The 22,186-nt window shown below is 39.6% G+C and overlaps 2 protein-coding genes and 1 long non-coding RNA gene across 3 annotated transcripts in view; 2 read left to right on the forward strand and 1 right to left on the reverse strand.

Moving 5' to 3' along the window:
* Positions 1-9,598, forward strand: part of LOC103369456 (serine/threonine-protein kinase Nek5) — a 26,228-nt gene extending 16,630 nt beyond the window's left edge. The window contains exons 12-22 of the mRNA XM_008298170.1: positions 277-441; positions 750-828; positions 1,465-1,581; positions 2,470-2,550; positions 3,969-4,064; positions 5,424-5,489; positions 5,854-5,931; positions 6,039-6,213; positions 6,405-6,515; positions 7,597-7,726; positions 8,476-9,598. Of these exons, the coding sequence (XP_008296392.1) occupies positions 277-441; positions 750-828; positions 1,465-1,581; positions 2,470-2,550; positions 3,969-4,064; positions 5,424-5,489; positions 5,854-5,931; positions 6,039-6,213; positions 6,405-6,515; positions 7,597-7,726; positions 8,476-8,794 (1,417 nt within the window). The 3' untranslated portion in view covers positions 8,795-9,598. The remainder of the gene's footprint in view (positions 1-276; positions 442-749; positions 829-1,464; positions 1,582-2,469; positions 2,551-3,968; positions 4,065-5,423; positions 5,490-5,853; positions 5,932-6,038; positions 6,214-6,404; positions 6,516-7,596; positions 7,727-8,475) is intronic.
* A 485-nt stretch (positions 9,599-10,083) lies between these two features.
* LOC103369450 (GDP-Man:Man(3)GlcNAc(2)-PP-Dol alpha-1,2-mannosyltransferase-like) lies at positions 10,084-16,678 on the reverse strand. Its single transcript, XM_008298166.1, has 6 exons — positions 16,620-16,678; positions 16,149-16,370; positions 14,810-15,012; positions 14,315-14,483; positions 13,006-13,649; positions 10,084-12,088 (listed from the first exon to the last, which is right to left on the reverse strand). The coding sequence occupies exons 1-6, from the start codon at positions 16,676-16,678 to the stop codon at positions 11,805-11,807; spliced, it is 1,581 nt and encodes a 526-aa protein (XP_008296388.1). The 3' UTR covers positions 10,084-11,804.
* A 4,610-nt stretch (positions 16,679-21,288) lies between these two features.
* On the forward strand, positions 21,289-21,968 carry LOC103369452 (uncharacterized). The gene is made up of 2 exons (XR_520835.1): positions 21,289-21,528; positions 21,695-21,968. It is a non-coding gene; the product is annotated as an uncharacterized LOC103369452 (long non-coding RNA).
* Positions 21,969-22,186: the final 218 nt, after the last annotated feature.

The following is a 22,186-nucleotide window of genomic DNA, read 5'->3' on the forward strand; positions in this document are numbered from 1 at the left end:
TTTTCACACGTTTTATCCACAAATGCACCAAATGCCTGGATGATGTGCAAAAGTACTAAGATTTGGATGCACATACGGTGCACTCAGTTGTAATACGAATGAAATGTGAGTCTAGAAGATACTTTTATTAATCACAGAACGACACTTACAAACTTCTCCTTTCACATATTTGTTGCTCAAAAGTTGATTTTGAGAGCTGCAGCTGTACGTGTGAAATCTCAGATCTTAACCACTAAATCGACATCATACACGTACAACATGTGCTACTAATTACAGATTTAACGGTCAGCAGCCCGTCAGCCATTACCAGCACTACTACGCTCAACTGGACGCCTTCGAGAGGAGGAACAAGGACGACGTTCTTCCTCCTCCTCCTCCTCCTCCTCTTCTAAAGGAGCGATGTGAGGACCAAACTCCTCCTCCTGTGGAACCGTATCAGCTGTGAGTAACCAGTCAGCTACTTTAGAAAAAGGCACATCAGAATTCACCAGAAACCAAGATGACAACTTCATGACTGCATCACTGCACCAAGTACAAGTACTAAGACGTGTAAAAGTTTTAAAGACATGAGGGTGGCATCAAGCTACAAGAATAAATGTTTTCACTGCTCCTGTAAGGCCACAGCTTGTTTTTGGAGCTCACATTTTTTCTTATTATGCTGAATTTTATTTCTATATTGTCACACCGGGGCTCAGTGAAGCCCAGAAACTCTGTAATATTAACAATATGACGGTTTTTGTGTTTGTCAGTGTGGCTGCAGCTCGTAACGAATACCTGCAGAGGAGGCAGGAGGCCAACCAGTACAAGCTGAGAGCAGAGAAGCAGCTGGTAGGACGAAGCTCCAACACCGACTCACTCTGTTTCAGGTTTTTGCTGATTCAGATCAATCCCACGCTGATGGACAGAATCAGAATCCTTCTTTATTGTCATTAAGCACACGCTTGCATACACACAATGAAAGTGCAGTCCGAGGTCTCGGCTTTCAGCAAAAAGAAAAATGGAACAAAAATAAAAAAACAATAAACAAAAAAACAAATAAAACACAAATATAAACATTCTAAACATGTACAGCAGTGGAAGAAGTTTTTTAACATGTTTACTTGATTAAAAGTCATAAAACCACACGATAGAAATTCTCCTTTGTGAGTAAATTCCTGCATTTTTAAAAGACGATGCAGCCTTGTCACTATTTAATCACTACTACAATAATACTATTAATATGTAAGCGTCATTTTAGCGCTGTGCTTTGACACCATCACAGTACTTGTTGTGTTTAAACCAACAGTCCACCCTGAAAATTATATTTAGAAATAGTTTAAAAGAAAGGCTGAAACATCTGAGAAGCTGGAATCACGACATTTGGGTTTCATTCGTTACATTTATTAGCAAAATTATCGTATAAATGTTTTATCGGTGAAGCAGCTTCCTGTTTAGACGCTCTAACTTCAACCTTTTCTCTTCCAGGGTTTGCGTCCGTCCACAGCTGAGAGCAGCAGGAAACCTGGAGGACATCAGGACCAAGAAGCGGGCCAACCCGAACGCCAACCGACGCCTCAGGACAGGAGACAGGAGGGACAACAGGTGGGACGATTACACAGGATAACACGAGATAAGATCATTAATCCCACAGCGGGGAAATCTGCAATACTGCAGCAGCAAAGAGGATGGAGCTAAAACGTCGGGAACAAAAGTAAAAAAATTTAAAAGAAATATACATAAATACCGTTGATATTTGACGCGTAGAACATCAAGATATTGAGATAATAAACTGCACGAGGCTGAAATGTAGAAAAAACACTGATATTGCGCAGATTCAACTGAAGAAAGTGTGTTTTGAAAAACACTCAATAAGAAGATCTGTGTGGGATCAAATAAAGGTTTAAAACCCAACAAACGTTGGTAAAAAATGAAAATAGTACTGCTGATATTTTACTGCTTCTTCCACATGTAGAACATTAAAGTATTTAGATTCCTCTGAATCTGGAAAATAACTGATATTACACAGGTTCTTCTACATATGGAAAAAGTGATATTATACTGATATTATAATAAACTAGTATGTGGAAGTTTATGAGCTGGACCTTTTTCAGACCCCAAATTTAGCTAAACCTGTATCATAACTATATTTTTACTGTTTATATTTTGTTTTAATTTTTTTTTTTATCGATTGTAGACATAAGAAAATGTTGTTTTTTCTAAGTGGATTCTCAGTGCAGGCTGATATATTTCATGTTTCCACCTTGTACACAGTCTGCTGTAACTTCTCATATCAGTATTTCAGTTTTATGACCTCTGTTTTATGACAGCTGTACCCTTTTCAGACCCATTTAGCACCAAATTTAGCAGGTAATGTGCTGGAAAAAGTGTTTTTTTTTAAAGCCTTCAAAATAAAGATTGGTGCAGGATTCAGTAAAGAGAATGTAGGGATGCATAAAAGGTAAATTTCAGAGCGTGTGGTTGTGTGTGCAGGAGTACCTGAGACAGCTGGATGTCATCAGACAGCAGTATCACCAGGAGATGAGACAGATGAGGCAGAGAGCTGAAGCAGAGGTACGTAAGCTTTATTATAACTATATATATCCTGCCGACAACGTCAAGCTTTTAATTGAATTTCCCTTCTGGATTGAATTTCCCTTCTGGGATAAATAAAGTATTTTTCATTCATTCATAAAAATAATAAGGTTTATTGGCATAGCACTTTTAAAAACCAGACAGAGCTTTACACTGAAAATGATGGATGCAGATGAAGTAATAAAATCCTAAAAAGCAGCCGTAAAACAAATGCAGTGATACTAAAAGTGAGGTGATCTGCTCTTCATTCCTGGTTTTACATCAAAGTGTAGCAGATGCAGTTGAAATCAGAAGTTTGCATCAGCTGTGTAAGAACACATCAAACCTTTTTCTTTTTCACGTCTGACATTAAATGTGACTAAACTTTTCCTGTTTTAGGTCAGTTAGAATTACCAAAATTACTTCTATTTGTTAAACGCCAGAATAATGAGAGAGATTGTTTATTTATTTATTTTAGAGAATTTTGTGTTACGTTCTTCAAAGTCAGAGGTTTACATCCACTAAGATGCCTTCAAACTGTTTGGGAAAGCCCAGATGATGATGTCATGGCTTTGGCACAGTGTTGGTAATCCTAACTGACCTAAAACAGGAAACGTTTCATTTGATTTAATGTCAGACAGTGAGAAAAAAAAAGTTTATGTGTCTTCTTATACAGCTTCTGGTTTCAGCTGTGTGTTCTGTGTTAACTGGAGCCCGTTGAGGTCAGTAAACAGAAGACAAAGAAGACGTTTGACTTCTCATCTAAGAGGTTTCTGAACTGAAGAATCCTCTTGCAGCATCTTACAGAGCCTGAAAGAGAAGTCCAGTTGCTTTTTTTTTCTTTTTTTTAAAACTAAACCTCCAAAGATCACCATGAGCTGGATGACAAATCCATGTAGGACATCTGCATCTTCCAAACACAGAACTGTGTGAAAGTTTGAAGAGTTTTTATTTGTCACATGCTCATACAGTCTGTGCAGTGAAATGCAAAGTGACTGTTCTTGAGGCTGTGCAATAACAATAAGACATTATAAAAGGAGCAATTCTGTTCAAAACCTTTTTAAAAGTTGAAAATAGTCACAATATCATAAAACCTAAACTAAAGTGCAGCGTACATTGTGTAAGCGTGCAGCTTGTCAGGTTTCATATCTGATAAACATTTAACCAGACATGAGGTTTTGTTGTTGTTTAACTGTTTATCATTTGCACAATAATAGCATTTAACAGCTTGTCTGCACATGATGTGACAAGAAGTGAACCCTGGTGGACTCCACTTTATTCCATTTTCCCCCTTTGACTCTGACTTTTTCTTTTCCAGAGGTTGAAACCCACTTCATCGCCTGTCAGAATAGATAATAACAGCAACTCCTGCTCATTAAAGTAACATGTTCATGTATTTTTAGTCCGTCATGCGTCAGGTTCAGCCTCAACAGAAACACGGGACGTTTGTGGTGGAGAAACTCAGCAACCCGGAGCCAGAAAGTAGAGAGCAGCAGGAAGCAGCACCTGCACAGGTAAACACTGACAACACCCTCATTGTGTTCATAATGAAGTTAGTCACTGGTGCAAACATAAAGTCAGGGCACACATTGGTGAGATACATTCAGGTTCCACAAACAAGGAAGATGTTTGGGACTTAAAAAAGGCAATTAAGTTGCTTGGAATGACTTTATAGTGCAGCATTACCAAAAACAAACAAAAAAAATGCTTTTACTAATCATTTAATTTTTACTCTCGATTATAGATGTAAGAAAATGTGTTTTCTATAAATGGAGTTACAGTGCAGGCTCATTTGTTTCATGTTTCTGCTGTGTTACCTTGCAAACTTCTCACAGAGTGACCCCGACTAAACCCACATCAGTCGGCCCGTTGTCTTAGTTGTACAGATGTTTTCACCTCAATTCATCATATATTTTAAAAAATTCCCATCTGACCATCTTTTATTTGTTAGATTTTTTTTTCTCTGCGTATTTATGTTATTAAATAAAACATCTGGTTTCATAGGTAACATTAATTTTCAGTTAAAAGTTGTTCTTGCATCGTTTTCTTTACACCAGTCTGTGATCAGTGTTTGAAGTGCCAAAATGAAGAGTCAAAATGGCTTAAGGCACCACTTTTCATAAAATTATTTGAAGCACCATGAGTTGGAAATTTTTTTCTTTTAACCCAGCAACAATATTATATAACTCTTCCAGTTGGGACATTATTTGGGTGGAGTCATTCCTGCTCAGTGCATGTTTGAATATTGTCCATAAACGCAAAAAACATATATATATTTTTTTCCTCATAAAGTATCCCTCTGACTGGCTCCATACTCTACATTTTGAAGTTCTTATTGGTGCCAATTTCAGGGAAAAATCAGCCCCCTAAAGGGAAAAATACAGGTTTTATGGTTGGTGGAATACCAGAGTAGACAGAAATATTGACATTTTTTGACCATATTTGCACCGTCATATAACTGGTTTGTTTTATTCTATCAAAGCAGGGTTGCACCATTAAAGACCACATGTTCATATCAGTGAACCTGCAAGATTTCAGGACTCCAGCTGCATTATTTCTCCAGTTATAGCACTTCAAACATTAATCCACTGATTAGCAAGAAGACAACGATGAAAAAGTCAACATGACCCACCTTCTTTACGAATTTTTACCTCAAAAACTAATGTTATGAAACCAGATTTCACACAGGGTCAACTCAATGAATATTCAACAATTAAAAAAAATAAAAAATAAAAAAATCAGTCTTGATAGTGTACGTGTCTCTGCTGCACTATTATAAACAGAACCACAAAAGAGCAACACCATGATGTACATGCTTAAACAGTATTTATTCTACAGAGGAGCAGTGATGGATCATGATTTTTCTCCCGCAGGACGTTGAAGCAGCTCTGAAGCAGATCAGCGATCAGAGGACGCTGAAGAGAAAACATAAAGACAAGGTGAGATTAGACCGACTAAAAATCAAGCTTTAAGGCTTTGAGTCTGATAATTTTAATTTTCTGTCTACACTCAAACCATGTCGATATTTAAATATATGGATTCATCAGCAGCTTTACTTTTTTTTTGTCTCAGGACAGAAGAAACATTTTAAGCTTCTCTGATGACACCAAATCTTCGTTAACACAATGTCATAATTACCTTTAAGTTGTTGTTGTTTGTAGCATTCAGTCTGAATGTGTCTGTATTCCTGCATGTAGCACCTTTTTTAAGAAAAGAAAACTGCATCGAAGGAACAAACTTAGAAATTTGATCGTCTACGTGGACGAACTTCATCTTTTCATATTTTTTTTGTCACGTCTGCAGAAAGGAATCATGTTTGAGATCCGCTTAGATGACGAAGAGACGAAAGAAAACCCACAAGAGGACAAAGAAGAGGACAAGGTGAGAGAAAAAGAAGAAAGTTATCAGTTTATTCTCTCTTCTTCTTCTTCTCTTTGTCTTTTCTCTTCTCTTCTTCCTCTAACTTTGCCCCCCGACTCCCTGAACAGGAAGTGGACCCTCTGAATCAGACGCTGAGCTTCCAGGAAGGGGAGGAGTTGAAGCTCCGGGATTGGCTGGAGGCGAGGAGGGGGTGGAGCCACAGGACTCCTCAGACTCTGCTGGATGCTCTCGCCAACATGGACGTCAACTCCGTCTACAACACTGCAGTCGAGGCGGAAGAAGGTGCAAAAAAAAACAACTGAGCAGAGACATAAGCACACATTTTAATAGTTGCTCAGATGCAAATAATTTTAAGTTAAGTTTGGGAAAAGTAGCTACAGCTTCCGTGACGAAACAACATCAGTTTTTAAATCAGTCACGACAAGGTTAAGAAACTGGTTTGTTTGGTGCTGTATGTCCTCACCTCCCTCCAGGCGAGGAGGCGGCAGTTCGGCGTCAGTGGGTCGACGGACCTCCAAACACTCTGCTGAACCTTCTGGCTCAGGCTGAACTCAAATCGTCGAGTCTGGACTCAGCAACCACAGGTGAGACATCACACACCTGAGTGACCCACAGTGAACCACAGACTGTCTGTAAAACATGGACACAGCCAATACAAAGTGCCTTTAACCTGCAATATCTCAAAAAGCCAGCAGGGGGCGAAAAGAAGTCAGATTGTGTAGAAGCCAAGAGAAAATGAACCTTCTTCTCTCTAGATTTGTTGCTTCAGTAAACATTTTCCTGATGAATTTATGGCCTTAATGGCTAGTTTCAAGTCTCCTACAGTACAGCGTGGTGTTCATTTAGTAAATTATGGCCCCATTCAGAGTAAATTAGACGATGAAGCAGGGCTCGTTTTAAGACGTGGCTACTGTGGTTATTACAATGTTTTTAAAAAAATTCTGAGTTCTTGTCGTTTGTCGTCACAATGCCCTGCTAAAGCATCTCGTTCCACGTTCTGTCACCACCTCTGTCATTGACCAGTGAGCTTCAAGTGCTTTTAATTTGCTTAGTTAAACGAATGTCTGGGTTGTGGGTGTGAACTTTATTTCTTTTCGGAGTAAGTGAACAGTACCGTAAGAAACGTTCTGGGTTCGAGTTATGTGTGAGATCACCAGGAAACCCCAAAATGGAGTGTTTGAGTTGGATCGACTGAACTGTAATGCAGGATTAATCAGGAAAACATGGAAAAACATGAAGAGTTTTTATGTTATTGTCTTTGTCATAACTTGGAAAAATTGCTTTTGTTTCATTTGTGTGACTTTGTGCTTACTTATTTCCCAAACAGACAGAGTTTGTGTGAATCCTTTGTGGGATTTGACTCTTAATTTCAAAGTAAGACCGCTATGTTACCTTGTGCTAATTGCTACTGAATGCATGTGCTCAGTTTACTCAAGCTCTCAGTCAGATCCAGCACTTCTATGAAAACAAACAAACAAACAAAAAAAAAAGAAGATGGCAAAACCCAAATTCTAAACTCGAGGCTTCTTTTTAACTTCAGTCACTACGGTGTTAAATCTGCTGCATCCAATTGTTTTAATGCAAAACACGAAAAGTGAACAATGTGGTTTAATAGACTGGAAAAGGCCAAAGCAGAGCTCGTACTAAAAATGTCTTTAATCTCAGATTCAGAGCCAGAGAAGGACAAAACAGAGGAAGAAGAAGAGGAAGAAGAGGAAGAAGAGGAAGAAGAGGACGACTCAGACGTGGAGATGGATGAAGAGCGTCTGGAGCCGAGGTCGGACGACGACGACACGTGAGTTTCCTCCTTTTTGCTTTCCTTTCTTATGTAATTCTTATTTACTTTTGCACAGCCACACTGTGTTTTTAAATGACAGGAATCCCTTTACCGTTACATTATACTGTAGAGACGTGATAAAAGTCCATGAAACTCAAATTTTGGACCAATTATGTGTAAAACTCATCGTTAATAACATATAACTTGAAAATATATAATAAATGTTGACTAGAATAAGTCATCATAACGTCAAAGGGACTTTACGACGTTGAAGGAGGATGCATGTCAGTATTTTTGGTCAGTAGTGTGAATATATGGAACAAAATAGAAGTTTAAGAAAATCTTTGAAAGTCCAGAAAGTCCAGACTTATGGGGTCACAATCTGTATTGTAGCCTTACAACCTGCTATCACATAAAATACCACATTTAAGGTATATTCAAAATATTAGTTATCAGTCTTTTTGATTTTTACAAATCGGCATCAGTGTTCCAGCACATCTCTGCATATTAGTTAATTATATTAATGAATATCAAACCAGTATGTAAACATATGTTTAGAACCAGCATCATTTTGCACCTCATTTCTTCTACCAACAGATTTGCACGTCTTTTTGAACGTTGTTTTCCTTATTTTTCTTAAATGTAACACATGTGAGCTGCTGGATACCTTAAATTTCCCCAAAGGGATGCATAAAATATCTCCCTGTCTCGAATGTCCAATAAGTCCTTCTTCAGTGAGAAATACTATGTCGAACGTTCCTCGCCAGGAACTTTGAGGAGTCGGAGGACGAGCTGCGGGAGGCGGTGGCCGACTCCATGAGGAACCTGTTTGTGATGGAGGACGAAAGCTCGGATGACAACGTGACGGAGGCGACGGCTGATGGGACAGAGGAGGAGGAGGAGGTGAAGGAGGAGGATGGAGGGCCACTGAGCTCTGCAGATCCTCGACAAATCCAACCGGAGCTGGAGGATTCAGCAGCAGCAGCAGCAGCACCAGTTGAAGGGGTTTCCTCTGAGCCCGAGTGTCCAGGCGAGTCCCAGACAGACGATGACGCAGGTTTAAATCAGCAGCATCAGACCACCTGAGTGAGGAAAAACTGTAAATCTTTAATTCTGAGGGACAATAAGACGGCAGCAACAGGGATGTAGCTCCACTTCCTCTTTCAAGTCTAATACAGCAAATAAGTTAAAAAAGTTAAATTGGATGTTAACAAATTTCAGTGAAGAAACCGAAAACTCCCTAACCCTAACTTAAAGGTATCCCCTGAGGAGCTGAGAAAGAATGTGTTCGTAGTTTTTAGCTTGAAGTATGCACCAAGATGCTGGTGATGTGACGGAGACGCCTGCTGACATGAACTCACATCAACAGCTGCACGTAGTGTTTACAGAAAATGTAGCAATGAAATAACAAATGCAGGATTAAAAAATAAAAGAAATAAGCTGTCAGCGCCCTCTGGTGGAGACACTCTACAACTTCTACATTTCTGCATTTGTGTATTGGCATTTCTAGTTACTCCTCAGCCTACATATGCAAAGATGCATCCGCTGTAGCTCGACAAATTTATCAGTCTTAGTCTAGGAAAGACTTTTGTTTTCAAGAAAACTCCACAAGGTCCCTTTATCCAGCAACTGTCACCGTCCCACGAGCTGGTTTATGGGGTCAATGTGCTTCGAACAACTTCTTGCAAAGGGTTAAATGACAAGATGAGGGTTTAGAGGATAAAAGAAAAAGATAAGTCATTAAGATGAACTCCCAGACGTTGTTGTCATGCCGTTGCACAAATACAGAAGTTCAAACTGTTTCCTCGCCTTCACACAGCAAACCAGCCGCTGCTTGAAGTGTGTGAAAGTTTGTTTTGTTGTGAAGGAACAGTCAGTGTTGAGCTCACAGCTGCTGCTGGTGGTGTGTGTCTGCTGCTATTCTATATATTTAATTTATCGTCAACAAATCTCATGGAAAGACCAAAACCAACAAGTCTGTCTCTTAATAAATTCGGACTTTCCTAATCTGTCTCAGTTTCAAACCCAACTGGTTCGAATTGAATTTCCCTTCTGGGATGAATAAAGTATTTTTCATTTCATTCATTCATCCTGAAGAGATAAAAAACACTTCACACATATATTTCTTATTATTTTTAAGGCTCAGTAATTCCCTTACACAGCCGCACACTGTAGCTTCATCAAACGTTTAAACAGGGGGACTATTTTCAGTGGCGGATTCACCCAAGTATTAAGGTCAAACATATATCTGGCTACATGTGTTACCAGGATTTATTGCTGCTTTTGGTTTTTCCTGGGATTCGTCCTTCAACATCAGCTTCAGCGCAGGTTTCTGTTCCCTTCAGATTAGCAACACAAAACAAACAAACAACCTCAAGTGTTTGATGATTGCATTTATTGCAGTATTGTTTAAGTGTAACTTGAGTTTCTCAGTGAAACAAACTCCAAACATCCTCTATACACGGACAGACTTAAATAGAACTAATGCCTCTTTCAAAATAAAAGTAATTTACTTTAATACTTTATTACATATAGTCATGTTTCCATGCCTGGACCTCATCACAAACAGGAATGCAGAAGGTGAAACAACATTTAAAGAAAACAGATTTGGCCGTCACCTCAACCCAAACACGCTGTGCTTTTAAATACTTCTTGTGTACACAGAAAGCATTAAATTAAAAGTCTTCACTTAACGAACTTCCTTAGTCGGGAAAAAAAAAAAAAAATCACAATTCAAACCCCTTCATGTCTATTTAGGATTCAGTCAGTAAATTGACACCGTTGGAAAAACACAAGTATAATCAAAGTCATGTCAGTATCAACGCGACGTAAATCACTTCTTTTGCTGGCAAATATTTTGCAGCTTGGAATGTAGCTCTTCAAGAAATATTTCCTCTTCATATATTTAACTGCCTTAAAGGAACACATTTAGGGAAATATGTGCATCCGTCTTCTTCTCCGGCAAGAAGCTCAAAATCAGTTTCAGCTCTTAGCTTAGCACAAACAGCCTCCATCAAAAGAGGAAAATATTCCAAAGCTGTCTGATTTCTATGTATAGTGTGTTTTTAGACGTGTAGAAACAGGAAGTAAACCACAAAATAAGTTGTACCGCTTGTCATCTGAATAAAAACCAATTTAAAGCAGTGACGGAATGATGACATGCATGAAACGTGATTTGAACATCACCCAGAACCATCAGATCTGTATGACGTGATGAAGAGAGTCTCATTTTAACTTATCAAACTAACAGAAATGCCACATTTCCATTACGTTTTCAGATTTTTTTTTTTCAGTTGTTTGAACTTTAACTGGAGCTCTTTTGACCTCCAAACTAGAGATTTAGCTCCATCAACCAATTAACTTGTATTCACACAACAGAAGCAGATGGAAATGTGCATCAATTCACATTTTCACTTGACAATTTTCTAAAATTTTAGTTAAATTTGCACTATTTTATTTGGCTGCTGATTGCAGAAAAGACACAACACATGAATCAGACATATTAGGAACAGATGGAACACGTTTTTCTTTCCACGAAAGTGTTTCTGGACCAAATATCACAGATATGAAATCAATATTGTCATCTGACATTACCCAACAGATATTTTAACTCCTAACTTCCTGCTGGGAAAAATGGGATTAAATGGTAAATTTACGGAACTTTGAGGTCTGTTTTATGTCAACCAGTTTAATTGTGAACACAATGTGATTTTAAAATTAGGCTGGAAAGGCATCTGCTTAAGGAGGGAGGTTATTGTTTAGCTTTGCCAGCAGAACATGTCCGTCGTCACACTTCCAACTTTTACACATGAGTTTGACACATGCACAGTCACTGGGAAAGTCCTGGATTTGTTGGGTTGTTTGTTTTTTCTTTCTATTCTATCTCTGGACGTCCATCAGGAGTCTGTCTTTATATCATCGACTTGTATTATTTAGGATTGGGAATGAGCCACAGTGTAACTGTAAGCTTTGGCTGCTTTAACTGTAAATATGGGTCTCGCTGCTTCATTTGTGTCGCGCTATTTAAAAAAATAAAACAAAACGAGACAAACAACGTCCCGGTCGCCGACGGACACCAGGCCACGTCTGCTCTTCCTCATCGCTCCAGTTTGCTCATCAGAGACTCGGTGGCGGCCAGAAAACAAGCCTGGAACTCCTGGTCGGAGAAGCGATTGACGGAGTCGCGGGCGCTGCGTCGGATCTCCAGTCGGGCCGACGGCGACAGCGCCAGGATGGACTCCATGGCGGCGGCGTAGCTGTCCTCGCTGTCGGCCAGGAAGCCCGTCTGTCTGCCCTCGTGCGGCACCACGATGTCCAGCTTTGGACCTCCGGACTTGTGGGCCAGAACGATGGTTCCTGCCGCCATACACTCCACCACACCTGCAGAAAGACGGAGGGTTAACGTCCAGACCAGCTGACGGACGGAGGCTTTTTTAGCACATCTGTCCAGTTTGGCTCTACGTGGTGAGAGTTGGCTCAGGTTTCATAAACCTCATCTGTAATAACTACCTTCAATTAATCTGTGGATTCTTTTCTTGATTAATACATTTACTTTTTGGTCTATAAAACATCAGAAAATGATGCAAAATGTCTTGTTTTGTCCTGAAGATATTCAGTTTATATTCAGTCATAGAGGAGGAAAGAAAGCAGAAAATATTCAAATTTAACAATCTAGAATCTGAGAAATTGACCTTTTTCCTTCACAAATTACTCTGTGAAAGTTTAGATTGATATGAAACATGTGCGAGATAGTTTTTTTTTCACACATTGAACTTTGAGGCTACTTTGAACAACAATATCTCAGGAACTATTAAAGATAAAAGCCTGACATTTTCACAGTTATTTTTCATGATGTCATTGATTCAGAACCTGCAAGGTTTAAAAAAAAAAAAATCTTTAGTAGTCCTGAGATTCTACAGCCAAACGTAACCTCAAATTTCAATGTGCAAAAAAAACATGCTGAAAGTGGGTCAAAGGGCAACTTTCATACATTTTTATCCCAGATAGTATTTGACATTTCAAGCCAGAATTGCACAAATAACTGTATAAATGGTTTCTACTATAAAAATTTCATTCAAATCAGAGATGTTTGAGCAGAAATTGCTCTAAAAATTTGATGACCTGAGATGGAATAACCTGTTATTTATCAAATCTTCTTTATATTTGTTTTTTAGTGTTATGATGGATTTTTTTTGTTAAGGCATCTTGGATTAACTGAGTAATAAAATATGTGCATGTGTAGGTTTCACAAATACAGATGTAGATGTCGTGTGTTGTTCTCGGCATGTTGTCCTCACCGATGCCAAAGTGTTCGTTCCACATGGTGTGCAGCCCGATGGTGGCGTCCACCAGCTCTCTCTTCAGCTCCTCAAAGGGGATGTTGAGCTTGAAGTCGACGCGGTCGGCGACGCCCAGCTCCTGACAGAGTCCCCGCAGCATCAGGACCCGATCCTCGTCCTCCTGGTTCCTGCATCCTCCGATCAGCACCAGCCGCAGAGACTCCCTCCCGCCGGGCCCGTCGCCTTTCCTGTCCAGCAGTTTGCGAAACGCCCTAATCTGCAGTTGGTGGTCCTTCTCCGGCCTGAACTGGCCCACCGACACGATGGAGTGGCACTTCCTGTCTCCGCCTCCGCTCTCGTCCTCCTCGCCGCTCCCCAGCTCCCGCCCCAGCTCCTCCCAGCCCTCCTCCAGGTCGTCGTCGTCCTCCTCCTCCAGCGGGACGTCCAGGAAGGCCCGGACGTCGCAGGGCGGGTAGACGACGCTGGTGCGGCTCGGCGAGCGCCACAAGGCCAGGATGTGTCCCAGCGTCCAGGTGGAGTTCACCATGATGACGTCGCTGCAGGAGCCGGCCAGGCCGTACAGCAGGGCGAAGCAGCAGTAGTACACCACCTTCACGGCGCTCAGCACGGGGTTTCTGGAGATGAAGTCGGCGTTGTTGAATCTGGAATCAAAAGAGGAGGAAGGTTGGTGAGTACGTCTGCTCTAATCCATACCACTGTTCTATACAGTACGCCAGAAACAGATTCAGTTTGTCCCAATACAAAGCATGTCGATGTGGTAGGGATCAACAGATAGGTTTTTTTGTTGTTGTTGTTGTTGTTTTTTAATGGCTGATGCCAATTATTGGTCATCAAGAAAGACCAATAACCAATATGTGGAACTGATACACATTAAATGTAGTATTTTAACAGCATGTGACAGCAGAGAACATGTCATTCATAACTCGACTTCTTCTGTTTTCTTAATCTTTCACTGTTCTATCACTTCTATTGTCAATTGTTTTTCCCCGACAGTGTTTCAGGGTAATCTGTGGCTGCCTTCTAACAAAGCCGCTAGCTGTTAGCATAGCATTAGCCACTGTGAGACAATCTGATTTTCCTGGTTTGTGGTAACGGTTAGTTCAGCTCAGTTTTTGCAGTCACTGCATGAGAGACATTCTTGACATTGCGCAAGGGGATGAATAATCTATCTATCTATCTATCTATCTATCTAGACTTAGAAATAAATTAATGTCCATTACTACAAAAATTATCTCATTACTGAAGTGTCCACATACAGTAGCCTGCTTGTGGAGGTGAGAAACCCGGGAAATGTTTGCGTTCTTACCTCGGGTTCCTTTCTCTGACCACAGACAGCATGTCGGTGCTGACGGTGGGATAGTGAACGTAACTCGCCACCTTGCAGCCTCCCAGGTAGCGGAAGATCGGCAGGGTGAAGGCGTAGCCCATCGAGTCCACGTACAGGTCGGGAACAAAGGCCGTCAGCGCCTCCCACCCTGAAAAACGCACACAGCGTCACCGTGAAGCAACACACAATCTACGCCCATCTATGGCACATAAAATAATAGATGTATATACACCAAAAATGTCAGATGTAGCACAAAATTACACAAATCAAAGCTCATATATGCAAACTGATATTTCTTTATTTAATTTCATATTTGTCAGAAGGTTCAAAAATTACTCCAGTTTCAAAATTTTTGAATTTTCTTGCAAATATTTCATGGTTCAGGCTTTACAGTATGGAATAACAGGAGTGTCATCATAAAAACTAAATCTGTTCAAAAAATTATTTACTCTTTCCTCTCTGGCTAGCTCTTACCGAGGAACATGGAGCCGGCGCTCTGGCCCAGCAGGGTGAAGTGAGGGTAAGAACTGGCCTCCACCAGGACTCGGTGACGCAGGAAGACGAAGGTGACGGGTCGAGGCAGCGTGATGTTGAAACGCTGCCGGGCTCCTTCCACAATCTGTTCGCCGGTGACTCCCTGGTCACCGGTATAAACCACAAAGGAGACGCCGGGGTATCTGGGGAAAGGAGGTAAAACCTTATTGTCAGTTTGAATGATTTAATAACGGTTTAGATCATCTTTTCAGTTAAAGGTGTCCAGTAGAATTCACTTGTCAACAAACAAAATGAATGTCTAAGTTTATTATTTTTCACCTAAGCTAACTTGGTGTATGTAGAAGTTGGGTTGTGCCATGTTGTCTGACCGTGTGAGGAGACAACTTGGATTTTAATCTCTTTTCAGTTTCTTTTCAACTCTTTCACAAAAGAGTCACAGCATACATCTGATTTTTGTGATATGTGCCAGATTGGACACAACACATAACAATGCACTAATAAACTACATCTAAATCCACTATACTCCAAATGATTTAACTGCAGCTTACAAACCGTGACTCTGTATGACAACTCACCTGTCGGGGGTAATTTATAATTATACTTTAATTGTTCAGAAACGCACACAGCTCTCTCTGTGGAGACGCTCATATGGATCCTGCTGCTGTGTGATGCTGCTGGTGTTTAATAAACTCAGAGGAAAGACTCCTAAACAACTGGAAGCAACAAACTAAACTTCATCATCCGTTAATCAAAACCTGTATTACATTCATTATTGGTAAATGTGACCCACATACCCTGTTTTCATCATGGTGAAATTTCCTTTTTTGGACATTTCAGTTTGTAATAGATGTGAAATTGTCGGTTAAAGTGAGTGAGGATGGTGTGTAGTGATTTGGGCGCTCTTTGTGATGTTTTTGGACCAATATTGGTGCTGAAATGTAGCAAACAGATCGCTTCACCTGACACAAAATGCATTATAATCAAAATGGAAATGTTACTAAACCTGAAAAAATAGGATTTCCATCATGATTTTAACAGAAAAGTGAGCAGAGTGCAGGTGTGGAAGGGGCTGAGCTTGTTTGCTCATGTGAACTCCAACACAAATCGCTGAGTAAATAATGAAAAAAGAACCGGGAGAGAATCCGTGTCCGGCTCCTGTCTCACCTCCACACTGCTGACACACATATCAGACTGAAATTTTCCCAAATTGTGGTGCACAGTGCAGGCAGAATATGTGGGAGGTTTTAGTTACTCCTCCACCTGTTTTGATGAACTTCTTCCTCATTAGACATTGTCAGAGCATGAATTCTAGTGTTACCGGTGCATGAGGGCCCTCAGGGAGCACCACAGGACCCGCTCCCCGCCTCCTCCAGCGTTGCAGTACGGGTGGAAGAAAGCCACCGCCGGGCCGCCGTCCTGAGCCCGGCGGGCCTTGCGGCGGCCGTGCAGCCACACTCGGAGCCCCAGGAGGAGCAGCAGCAGGACGAGGGTGAGGAGCAGGCTGAGGTAGGCGCAGGGCACCACCAGGGACCACAGCAACCTGAGGAGGGCGACACAGAGGACTGAGGAGGCAGAAGGAGAGGACACTAAAGACGGTAAACGCAATTTGAGAGGCGACCGACTGCCTGTTACTGCCTTTATTTACACTTTGAGGTTAGCCAGCTAGCTGCTAGTTCGGCTAAAGTTAGCGCTCTGTTCATAACTAGGACTAACACCAGTGCGACACTTTCGTTTTCAGAAGATTTCATCACTCTAGAGTTAAAAACAAGCAGCTGTAATCAATTCTTACCTCATTAAATCGCAGAAACACAGAGAGAAGTGGTGGTGATGGTGTTCGTGTTCTGCCATTTTGACAACACGACTCCTGGCAACGCCTCCGGTCAGCTGACCCAGATGCCGCTCTCTGATTGGTTCAGCGTTTGTTTACCTCCACGTCATCGACACATGACTCTTGTTTGGTGGTTTGATGCAACAACAGACGGGAGGGACGCAACACGTCAACAGGAAATAAAAAATCAGAACATTTTGGAGATATATATTTTTAAATGTTGTCGCTTTTTATTTGCAATCAGTAGTATAATATTATTGTCAAGCATAGAAAATAAAAGTCATCACCATTATTTATAAAAACACATTTTAATCAACAGAAAATGAGCCAAAAAGCTTTTCAATAGAGAAATACAACTTACAAATGTACTTAACTAGTTATAATTCTAACTTCAGGACCCTAGAATAGACATTTTCCTGACTTATTTAAATATTACAGTTAAGATCCTATATATTTATTTTAAATACAGATTTACCTGACCAGTTTAAATACTAAAATTGAGACCCTACAATATGAAATGAAAAATACTTTATTCATCCCAGAAGGGAAATTCAATATTATATACAACACAAATTTACCAAACTATTTCAAATATTAGGGTAAAACCCTACGATCATATAATATAACAAATAAGAAGTTTAAAATATCATGGGAAAAACAACAATAATAAATAAATTAATGCAAAGTCCTTATTTGTCTCTGCACCTGTAATTTGAATTATTTCATAATTTAGGAAAAACATGCTCATAATCCATAACAGGGAGAATTTTTCAAAATTATCTATTAAACATGTGTTAACTTAAGGATTATGCAAGGCAAATAAATACGGCAAAAAAATAAACAAACAAAAAAACGTACCAAATGAACAAACAATTTTGTATGTTTCAACCTTTAAACCAAAACAAAACAAAGAAAGTGTATGTGTTTTTTTTTTTAGTTAACCATTATTAATATTAACAATATATTTAACTGGAGTTTTATAGTCGTTTAAAAAAAAAAAAAAAAAAAAAAACATATTTTGGGAGAGCAAAATAAAAAAATATTAAATGTAGTTGCTAAAAAAAATTATGTTAAACTGTTTGTCTCTAAAAACAAACAAACAAACAACAAACAAACAAAAAAAACCCACAATCCTCATAAGATTAAGATGCAGCAGCACAGACAGCAGAGTCTGTAAATATGAACATCTGCTGTTCAATTTAAGCTGCTGCTCAGTGTTCAGTGAAGCATGCAGTGTCACACGATGTACAAGATGCACAAGATGTACTGATCAGTGGAAAACGGCGTTGGCCTCTGACCCTGCAGCTTTCATACAGCTCCACCTGCTCCACTGCTGTCACGTCTGAAAGAAAATCTAAGTTGGAATCGCTGACGTACAAAAAGCTCAGCAGTGGCATCTGTTTTCATTCCTCAAGTGCAAAACCAGTTTGTGCATTCTTCTGTTTTCACTCATATCTATCTTGGTAGATCCAAATCTCTAAACATCATTTCGTTTCTTTTCCCTCTGTACTGAGAAAATAGAAGATAAAAATAAATCTGTAAGCTGCTACATTTTTATGACTGCAGTTGTAGGACAATGTTTCTGGGTCCAATGCTTTTCATCAAGTCTTTCTTAGGCCAGATTACACAGTGACACTTGCTTTGTCCAAAAAAGGAAACTATGTACAGCTTAGGGTGAAATAAAACTTTAAAACATTTTTTAGAAGGTTTCATTTGGGTGAAATTTTGTAGTTTAGTTCATAAAACTATAAACGAATGGATCAAAATTAATATTTTTGTTGGAATAAACTTTTAAAACCACCATTAATTAATTGTAAAGTCTTATTTTTGGTGGAATGAACCTTTAAACTAAAAATTCTATTGTTATAACATAGTATAACCTAGTTAAAACTGTAATTGATTTGTAATTAGGTATTTTGGGGGGCGGAATAAACATTTAAAACCTTATTTATTTGTCAGAAAGTAGTATTTTGGTTGGAACACACCTTTAAAACCATATTCCATTTGTTATAAAGCAGTATTTTGGGTTGAATAAACCTTTAAACCCTTAGTTACTTCGTTAAAAGGTCATATTTTGGATGGACTAAACCCTTAAAACCATAGTTCACACATTAGAAAGTAGTATTTTGAGTCGAATAAACCTTTAAAGCCCTATTTCATGTGTTAGAAAGCAATACTTTGGTTGGAATACATCTTTAAAACCATATTTCATTTGTTAGAAAGTAGTATTTTGAGTCGAATAAACCTTTAAAGCCCTATTTCATGTGTTAGAAAGCAATACTTTGGTTGGAATACATCTTTAAAACCATATTTCATTTGTTAGAAAGTAGTATTTTGAGGTGAAGTAAACCTTTAAAACTATACGTACTTGGACAGGAAGTAGTATTTTGGGTGGAATAAACCTTAAAGCCATAAATTTTGCACTTTAGTGACAGGTGGCGCTGTCCCAACACAGTTAATGACAAACAAAGGGTTCTGAACCTGCTGCCTCCTCTGCTGCAGACCCAAAATATTAGTGTTAAGGCCACACATGTGGATCTACTGGTGCTGGTGGGTGTTTACTGGGAGCTGAACTGGGAACCAGTAGGGCTCTGAACGAAGTCATTGAGGCTGAAAGCAGGTGGTGGAGCTCGGAACTGAACATCTGCCAAAGTAAAGGTTTAAAAAAAAAAAAGATTCTTTACTTTCAGATGTAAACTGGTTCAGTCTGAGATAAGTCAGCTGTAGGCGAGATTTGAAGAGTTGCAGGTTTTTAATCAGATAACATGTTCTTCACCTTCAAACACGAGTCTGATGAGGGTGAACGGGAAATACCGGACTGAAGCAGTTCCAGCAGGGGTTTTTGGAAGGAGTTTGAGGGGGTTTACAGGGGAAGCCCTCTGTGACTCTGTCCAGACTGGAGGTGTGGGGCTGCAGAGGAGTTGGTGGAGCTGCTTTCGGTACCGGACTGTTTTTAGAGGCAGAATCTGGTCAAACCCGGATCACCTGCATCCAGAGGAACCGCTGCACCTGCTGAGGTGAACGAGGGCGGATGAGGACACGTGTGTTTATTGAACGACATCCTAAAATCCTCCTTTGTGGGCAATTTAGAAAGCACCAGACTTTTGCAGGTCCCCAGGGGCGGCATTAGAACAACACTGCAGCAGATGATTAGCTTCTCTGCAGCGCCCCCTGCTGGCTGGAGGTTTGAAGTTAGTTTACATGTGATACTACTTGCTTGATAACCAAAAGCAGGAGTAAGGATCTGCTGCACCGGAGGCTGCACTTTTATAACCGCACTTCGAGAGCCACGCGTTTTCTCGACCTCTTCGTTTTGAAACAGCGCCACCTACTGCAGTGGATGATTGTTTTGAAGGAGGAATCCACCCCAGATGCTACTTATGATTTCAAAGGTTTATTCAAGAAGGATTTCACACAAAGTACAACCTAGCGTCCAAGTATTATACTTTTTAAGGTTTAATCCAGTCAAGCAGTACTTTCTAACATGTTGTGGATTTAAAGGTTTATTAAAGACAAAAATGTTGCTTTAAGTGCAAGTATTTATAATTTTTAAGGTTTATTCCTCCCAAAATACCACTTTCTATCATTTAACTTGGTTGATAAGTTTCATTTGGACAAATTGTGCAGTCAGCATAACTGAATCACAATCAGGTAAAATATCAGCGGTCTTTGTGGTAAGCTTTATATAATCTAAAATACTATATATATATACATTTTTAAAAAGGAAATATTATTTAAAAAATAAATACTCAAGTAGCCTAAACAAAATAAATGTGTTTTCATGGTGGTGTTGAGGATAACTTCAGTAATTTCAAGCTCAATCTCAGGGACAAATACAAAAACATCGGCCGTTTTCTTTTACAATTATATTGCTCTATAAGTCATAAATCCTTAAAGACGCAGCGTGCGCGTGCAGAAGTTTTGGAGTGTTTAAAGCACCTGACAGAGCTGATGTGTCATTAATAAAGTCATTTACTTGCTTTTTTTTTTTTTTTTTTTTTTTACTGAGTAATGTCTGATGGGGAACTGATTATCGTGAATAATCTGATGTTGGCTGATTAACCATCTAAACATAGCTCACATTTGAACCAATTTCTGAGAAAACTGTCCAAAAACAAAATGCAAATGAATGTTTCTTCCTGTGCACTTATTATATATGAGAATAACATGAGCTGGTTCCTCCAGATAAACAGCTGGTGGTGCTTTTTCTCCAGTCAAACAATGAAAAAGGAACGTAGACCAGATTATGGAAGTATAACATTACTGAACACGAGGAAGGTCACAGTTTCCTCATCACTCCAAACAGATCTGATGCTTCTGTCTGGTTTTTGTCTCATGCACAAATTGAAAACATGCAAAAATAAATAAATAAATAAATAAATGGTGGATGCAAACAAACTTTTTAGTTCTTACAGAGCACAAACTGGCATTTATGAACCTCTTTCATGGCGACATTTGGAGGAGAAACAAGGGTGGCTTCATTCCACTTGGAGAAATCCTGCAGACACCGTGATTAACGGCACTGATTCCACCAAAAAAAACAAAACAGTTCAGTTGTGGAGGAGGAACAGAATCTGTGCGAGTTGGGACACAGCTATTGCTCACTGCACTTCCCCTTATCGACACTTCCAGCAGTGCATTTTGAAAAGCATTTCTGCAGCTTTAACAATCACTACAACAGAGTTTAATGTTGCTTTTCCACCACTTTTCTACCAAAATCCAACCTCACTCCCACTGCTCTCCTGACATCACGATCATGTGCCGTCGCTGGATTTATACTGGAGGTATCTGAGTCACCGCTGACATCCAGGAGGCTTCAAATGATTCACTCCCTACTGAATGAGCAGCTTGATTTGAAATGATTCAGCAGGTTTGGTTTCAACTTTGGCAGACACGTTTCATTTTGTTGTTGTTGTGCTGTAACCCTGTGTTTTATACACATTAAAGCACATGAATAGCTTCACTCTGCAAAATGTTGACTCATTCCGTAGACTGTGCATGATGTGTATCTTACAAATGTTTTTCCTTTTCTGCAGCCGTGGCCACAGCAGCTGAACGTCAACATTTTCCAGGAGGGTTTGTGAGACTTTCTGGCTTCCCAAGTTGGAAATTTGTCCCAGAGAAGTACTTGTAGGTTTTCAAGTTGCAGCTGAAGTAAATATATGAGATTCTTTATCAATCCTAACTTCTCTTGGGATGATAAAAGGAAATGTGTGATTGGTGAATAACTGCACAAGGTGACTCACATGACATTATTTCAAATAGAAGCAACTTATTTCTCAAATTTTTTAATAAAGTGATGACATTTAATATTTATGTATCGGTGCATGAGTCTGTTATTCTCATCAGATCCATCAAAGAAAGCAGATTGTTAATATTTTTGCAAAGTATCTGTAGAGATGCTGCTGTAACTTTGCTGTATTTGGATGTGAGGTTAATATATGTGCTGAATTCAAGATAAAGTTCAAATATTAATTTTATCTTGCATGGTGAGAACTTCAGAGGGGAAGTGACTCTTATTGGAACTG

The sequence above is a fragment of the Stegastes partitus genome, unplaced genomic scaffold (assembly GCF_000690725.1).
Source record: "Stegastes partitus isolate 25-593 unplaced genomic scaffold, Stegastes_partitus-1.0.2 Scaffold1290, whole genome shotgun sequence".
In the NCBI taxonomy this organism is placed as follows: domain Eukaryota; kingdom Metazoa; phylum Chordata; class Actinopteri; family Pomacentridae; genus Stegastes; species Stegastes partitus.

Coding starts and splice junctions, on each gene's coding strand:
- LOC103369450 (XM_008298166.1), bottom strand. CDS start 16,678: ATGGCAGAACACGAACACCATCACCACCACTTCTCTCTGTGTTTCTGC. Junction 14,484..14,809: donor CGCCGGCTCCATGTTCCTCG/GTAAGAGCTAGC, acceptor TGCGTTTTTCAG/GGTGGGAGGCGCTGACGGCC. Junction 12,089..13,005: donor GAACGAACACTTTGGCATCG/GTGAGGACAACA, acceptor GTCTTTCTGCAG/GTGTGGTGGAGTGTATGGCG.